Source organism: Elephantulus edwardii, unplaced genomic scaffold (assembly GCF_000299155.1).
Source record: "Elephantulus edwardii isolate Elephantulus edwardi_28Jun2011 unplaced genomic scaffold, EleEdw1.0 scaffold00062, whole genome shotgun sequence".
Taxonomy (NCBI): domain Eukaryota; kingdom Metazoa; phylum Chordata; class Mammalia; order Macroscelidea; family Macroscelididae; genus Elephantulus; species Elephantulus edwardii.
Genome location: NW_006399812.1, coordinates 17,199,142 through 17,206,342, shown reverse-complemented (window position 1 = coordinate 17,206,342; position 7,201 = coordinate 17,199,142). Strand labels below are relative to the sequence as shown.

Sequence of the window (7,201 nt, the reverse complement as noted above, 5' to 3'; positions counted from 1 at the left end):
TGAACATGGAGGAAAATGTGCAACAATGGATGAATGGAAATCCAAGTTCTCTATAAACTTTGATTAAAATCTTAAAAAAAAAAAAAGAACTGCCATTGACAAATGTACTGTTTTAATCTGTGTTTCTCCAGAAGATGAGAGAAACCACAAACATTTGGAGATCAACATGAGGGGGACTGATTATACAGATATTAAACAGTTCTAATTCATTTGAAGAGATGCAATAAAAAAAATCAATAGTACATAAAAAAGTAGAATTTCTAATTTTCTCTTAAGGACTTATTATTGCAATAACTAATATTTCATAAAAAAATTCAACAAAGCTTATTTCAACACAACTGTTGTAGATGTTATCAAAACAAACATATGAAGAATTATTTTTAAAATATAAATTATTTTAACTAAAAAATACATTAATGTCAAGTTTGACTGAATTCAGAGTAAATTTTTGTTGTTGTTGTTGTTATGTGCTGTTAAGTCGCTTGCGACTCATAGCGACCCTATGTACAACAGCCCTAAACCCTGCTCTATCCTGTGCCAATCGCACTGCCTCTGACACACCCATCCCGATTACCTCAGTCACTGAATCAATGCACCTCATAGAGGATCTTCCCCTCTTGCGCCGTCCCTCCACCCTCCCAAGCATAATGTCCTTCTCCAAGGACCAGTCTCTCCTTACAACATGTCCAAAGTATGTCAGACAAAGCCACAGAATCCTTGCCTCCAAGGAGCAGTCTGGTTTAACCCTCTCCAGGATGAATCTGTTTGTTTTCTTGGCAGTCCATGGTACATTCAGTACTCTTCTCCAGCATCACAGCTCAAAGACATCAATTCTCCTTCTATCCTTCCTAGTCATTGTCCAACTCTCTGATGCATAACAAGTGAAGACCATAGTCTGTGTCAGACTCACCTTAGTCTCCAGAGTGACACCATTGCTCTTCAGTACTTTGGAGAGGTCCCTAACAACAGACTTTACCATCACAATACATTTTTTTTAATTTCCTGGCTAGTGGTGCCAAGAGTGTTGACCGTGGAGCCAAGCAGACTAAAGTTGTTAACAATCTCAATCTCTTCAACATCCATCCTGATGCTACCAATTGGTCCAGTGGTGAGAATCTTTGTCTTCTTGACATTGAGCCTCAATCCATATTGAAGGCTGCAGTCCTTGACCCTCTGCAGCAAGCATAAATGTACCTTATTTTATTATTTGGTGGGTGTGTCTCCAGCAGAGCATCTGGTGGATTCGAACCATGCACCCCCGGGATGGCAGTGCAGCTTCTTGCCACTAGGCCACCAGAGCTCACCCAGAGTAAATTTTTCAGAATGAATTTTCCAGGGTCCAGAGATGGTGATGAGACAGTGTCTCATGAGCAATCATGGTTTGGGTTTCATTCCCGGTCTCAGGCAGAAGGAATTTTCTTAATCCTTGGGCACACCATTGATAGCTGACCCTCCAGTAGGATTTCGAGGCTGTAAATTACACCAAGGCGATGGCTCATCTTTCTCCCTCTGAATCCCTGATGGATGCTGCCTTTGTGTTAGCAGCACACCTCTCCGTGAACTAGGCCACCAAAGCTCCCTTTTATTATATGAAGAAACCTGTTATTAAAATGTGAGGCAGAACTAATAAACATGCTTTCTGTGTCAGAGACCCACGTTTGATTTTTACAGGATAAAAAATGAGACATCTTGTGCCAGAGGCAAAGAAGTGCAGAATGATAAAACCTAAATCCTAAGAGAGCTCTGGTAGCCTAGTGGCAAGAAGCTATACTACAATCCCAGATGTGCCTGGTTCGAATCCACCAGATGCTCTGCTAAAGAAGCAGGGACAATTTCCTCCTGTACCTGTCAGATCTGATTTGATAGTACAATGCACAAAAAATAATAAAATAAAAAAACATTTAAATAAAAAACTAAATCCTAACTCACTGACAATTCCAACCTGCAGTGACCTTCCATCACGTTCCCACAGAGGATACTGCCTATCCTTCTCCTGTGAGGTAGCTGGTGGGTTCCAACCACTAACCTTTCAGTTGGCAGCGCAACACAGGGTCATTATTTAAAGGGAACTTCATCTGGCCAAGTTTGAGAAAATTGATGGCCAGAAAAAATAATGACAGCGATGCAATACTTTCTATGAATAAAAGCTCACCCTATTCCAGTATAAAATAAGCTTTAATAAAAAGTTTGAAACTATTCTCTAAGGAAGTCCACCCGCAGCACAGACCTCAGTGAAGAACTACAGATTTCCACAATCAAAATTTATTAAAACTGTGGATGGAAGGTTATCATGGCCAAGAGCGAAGAGAAATAATAAACAAAAGGAATTGTATTTCAAAAGACATCAGAACAAGACAGAGTTTGGGAAGAGATATTCACAATCCAAATATCAAACCAAGGATTTTCAACCAGACTACAGAAAGAATAACAAACCAATAGGGAAAAGTCAAATAATCCAAATTAAATGCAAACAAAAAAGCCCCAAATATGAGCTAAATATCCCAACTGGCACTTTACAAAGATAGTCAAGATTTCCTTCAGAAGTTAACCTGCAGAAGACTGCAGCAATTCTCAAGCGTGATACTATTAACTAAGAGAGAGGGCTCACGGGAGAGCCGGTGAACTGGGTTTTATAATTAGAGAATATTGTTATTGTAACATGCCTTTGAGTCTGAACCAACTCACAGCTGACTCTCCAGGGGGTTTTCGGAGGCAGTAAATCACACAGGAGGAGAATGCTCACCTTTCTCCCATGGAGCAGCTGATGGATTTGAACATGCCTTTTGGTTGGCAACATAGCTCCTTACTCACTAGGACACAAGAGATCCCTACATATGAAACAGGAGATGTTTATAGGTTCAGCCAAGTAGAAGTCCAAAAGCCATGTATATAAGAAATTGAGGCCAGTTTAAAAGTACACTGCCCTGTGTCATCCACTAGAAAGTGGAAGAGCTGGAAATCAAAGCCCTTCTGGCAACTGATGCAGTGTCATTAAAACCAACTCTGCTAAAATCGATCACAGAAATGCTCTAAGAGCACAGACAATGAAAAGGGGCAACACATGATATTACAATGTACGCAGATAAGGATGTGTTCCACATGGTGGCTGAAGTCCTTTATTTGGTTTAGTGTAAAAATGGAGATTGCTACCAAAGACTCTTTAAACCTAAATAATAAGATGTGAATAAAAGGAAAACTCCATTATGCTGCAAATTTGTTCCCTTCTAAAGGATACATCCAGAACTATGAGGTCATCCTTCAGAGCCAGAACAGAATTACAAACACACTGGCTGCTGGAGTTGACATTGATACAACTGATGTGTGTGAAACGGGAAGCAAGATGTGTGCAAGGTGAAATGTATGCAAGGAATGAATATTTGTGGCATGCTGGCTAGGACCAGCAAAGGGGAACCCGACTGGATAGCCATTTCAATAATGTGAATAATGATCCTGATGCAATGACTTATAATGATACTAATGTGGCATCAAGATTGGAGGAAGACTCATCAGCAACCTGTTATGCAGATGACACAACCTTTCTAAAACTGAGGAGGGCCTGAAGCATTTGTTGCAGATGGTCTACAAAATGGATTGAAGCTCAACATCAAGAAAACAAAGATTCTCACCGCTGGGCCAATTGGCAGCATCATGATGGATGGTGAAGAGATTGAAACTGTTAACAATTTTGGTTTGCTTGGCTCTACGATCAACATTCTTGGCACCAGCAGTTAGGAAATCAAAAGACAAATTGCATTAGGAAAATCTTGCTGTCAGGGATCTCTTCAGAGTGTTAAAGAGCAATGATGTCAGTATACAGACTAAAGTTAATCTAAACCAGGCCATGGTCTTTGTAATTACCTGTTATGCATCAGAGAACTGGACAATGACCAAAAAGGACAGAAAAAGTTGTGGTGCAGAAGACTACTGAACATACCATGAACTGCCAAGAGAACTAACAAGTCTGTTCTGGAGGCAAGGATTTTGAAGCTCCAGCTCACATACTTTGGGCATGTTGCCAGGAGGGACCAGTCCTTGGAAAAGGACATCATGCTTGGAAGGATGGAGGGACAGCACAGGAGAGGCAGACCCAGGATGAGATTCACGGAAACAGTAACTGGGTTAATGGGACAGGTGTGTCGGAGACAGTGAGATTGGCCTAGGATAGAGCAAGGTTCAAAGCTATTGTGCATAGAGCTGCTATGAGTTGCAGGTGACTTGATGGCATATAACAACAATCATATCAAACAACTGCAGTATGGGGACTCAGACTTCACTGTAGACTGGTTTAGAAGGTACTAGGTTCCTTACAGAAAACCAGAGAATCATCAAAACAACTGTGAGATATCATCTCACCCCAGTCAGAATAGCAAAATTTAAGAGAATAGCAAGCAACAAATGCTGTCGAGGTTGTGGAGAAACTGGAATCCTTATTCACTGTTGGTGGGAGTGTAAAATGGTGCAACCACTGTGGAAGGTGGTATGGCGCTTTCTCAAGAAGTTGCAAATAAAAATACCATTTGACCCAGCAATTCCACTACTGGGAATATATCCCAAAGAGACCATAACTGACATCCAAGCAGATATATGCACAACCATGTTTATCGCAGCTCTGTTCACAATAGCAAGGAGTTGGAAACAACCCAGGTGCCCATCAACAAACGAATGGAATACTACGCTGCATTAAAAAAACAAGGAACTCAAGCAATATTATTCAAAATGGGTGGGCCTGGAGGACATTATGCTGAGTGAAATAACTCAGTCGCAAAAGGACAAATATTGCATGATGCCACTGCTGTAAAATGGGACTGATATCAGGGTGGGGGTAAGACTGAGAAAAACTGGATAAATTGTGTATACTGCACTGAAACAGATGAGGGACTGAAGCATTTAAAAGCGATGTATGATAGGGTATTATGGTTATCACAAGAGTCCACAATTAAGGTTACATAGTGGAATGTACTTGGGGCGGTGGGAGGGGTGCAGGGGGATTGTGTACCAGGGAGGGAGTGTTTCTTTTACTTTTGAAAGAGAGGAGCGAACTGGGGAGGGGAGGGAGGCCTGGGTGGGGAGAGAAGTGCAGCAGTGAATGAGTGGAAATCCAAAGTCTCTGTAGATGCTCATTAAAATTATTAAAAAAAAAACACACAAAAAAAACCAGAATCAGTTTGCTTTCAATACAGAATTAAAAGGTAAGAATTTTGCCACTGATATTATTAAAAGCACTGATGAACCTTGGAAAGCACTGTGGCTAAAAACACAGATGGAAAAAAATCAGGTGCATAAAAGCTGCAGTGTCAGAGAGCCCCTTCAAGTGTAACTCCACACTGTCTAAGCCACTGTGGCTGCTCTACCCTGTGAAGCTGCCTGAACACCACCAACAGGTGTGATAAATGGCTCCATTACCAGGAAAACCAATGATATTCCCTGGAATGCAAGCTGAAACTGCTGCATTTTCTTCCTCTAGAAGAATGACATGCAAAGGTAGCAGCTTTTCCAAGTTTTAAATGTATAAAATTACAATAAATTCTGCTGTGACAAATGTGATATATTCATGTTGTCTATCTAAAAGTATTTTTCATATCTCAGCTACAATCACCTGGTACATACTTAAATATCAAGTGGCTATAATTTGGAAAAACTCTAGTCATTTGTGAGTACAAGAGAAGCACCAATGTGTATTATGTGCTAGGAAAGAAAGTTATTTTGCTGGGGGGAAAAAAAGAAAACTTAAGCAATACGTAAACACATGGTGAAAGAGTAGGTTATTGCTACCATTAGCAAAATTAAATTCACATTAAGATACTACTCCACTCCTATCAGCACGGCTAAAATTAAAAAGATTCACAGTGCTAGGTGCTGGTAGGAATGAAGAAGAATTAAAACACTCATGCACTCCCAAAGCAATTACAAATTAGTTCATCAATTCTGGTAAACTGTCTACCAATTCAGTAAGTTATTTTATAGTTTGTTTTACCACTTTATGTTGTTTTGAATAAACAGATTTTATAATTTTTAATATATTCAGATATGTCAATCCTTTCTTTAATGTTTGGTAACTTTTGTTTCCAAAGTCAGTAAAAATATGTATCTCTATGTGTTTCTAGATATTTCAAGTTTTACTTTACATGTTTAAACATTTAACCCACCTGTCTTTTAGACAGACAGACTGACAGACCAAGACAGATTTAAAGCCTATTTTGCCAAAGCCACTTGTGTCATTTACTTAAGTTTTCAAATAAATAAACATGGGTCTGTTTCTGGGTTGTCCATTACTTTTCACTGGTCTCTTGAATCTGCCATGAATCTGGAAACCAACAATGACATTGTAAGAAACTGCTAAAAACATAACCGGCAACTGCCTCTGAGGAATGGAATCAGAAGTGAAAAGGTTGTTTTATAATAGTAGGCTCCTTTGAACGAGCTGCATGAACATGTACGTATGATGCTGTTACAGAATAAAGAATTAAAATGTTTAGCATCAATAAATAAAAGATGCTTACAAGACAACAAATGTTGGAGAGGATGTGAAGAGGTGGGAACTCTTCATACGCTGCTGGTGGGATTGTAAAATGATACAACCACTCTGTAACACAGTTTGGCGCTTCCTCAAAAAGCTGAACACAGAAATTCCCTATGGCCCAGCTATTCCACTGCTTGAAATATACCCCAAGGAAATTAGAACTGAGTACATTAATGTTCATAGCAGTGTTATTCTCAAGAATATAGAAATAATCCAAATGTCCAACAACAAACTAATGAATTGAGAAACTGTGGTACATTCACATAATGGAATATTATGTAGCACACAGGAGAAACAATTTAGAAAAATACTGCATACCATAGGAGAGACTAGAGAGCATTAAGCTGAGTGAACTGAGTCTCATAAGAACAAATACTGTATCATTATTGTAAAAATAGAAGAATAACCAGTAAAACATGTCAAAAGATTGAAGGAGGGAAGGGGAAGGAGCAGCGGGGTGAGGATAGGCAAGGAAGAAATAATGGGATTGCACAATTTTGTGGGCAGAGGAAGAGGGTAAAGGAAATGGGAAAGATCCAGTGGGGACCTAAAAAGATGGTGGGCCTATATCAATGGTGATTCATTTTCTAAAACACAATATATGAGAATGATTGTATCAAACACAATGTGAATGGAGGAAAGTGTGAAAAACAATGTATACAAATTTTATAAGCAAATAAA

General features: G+C 39.4%; 2 protein-coding genes across 2 annotated transcripts in view; one reads left to right on the top strand and one right to left on the bottom strand.

The window, feature by feature from the left end:
- The window catches only part of WTIP (Wilms tumor 1 interacting protein), a 28,190-nt gene that overhangs the window by 7,284 nt on the left and 13,705 nt on the right, over window positions 1-7,201 (bottom strand). The window lies entirely within an intron of this gene.
- Window positions 6,246-7,201, top strand: part of LOC102859686 (transmembrane protein 248-like) — a 2,911-nt gene continuing 1,955 nt past the window's right edge. Inside the window, exon 1 of the mRNA XM_006887850.1 lies at window positions 6,246-6,249. Within this exon, the coding sequence (XP_006887912.1) occupies window positions 6,246-6,249 (4 nt within the window). The remainder of the gene's footprint in view (window positions 6,250-7,201) is intronic.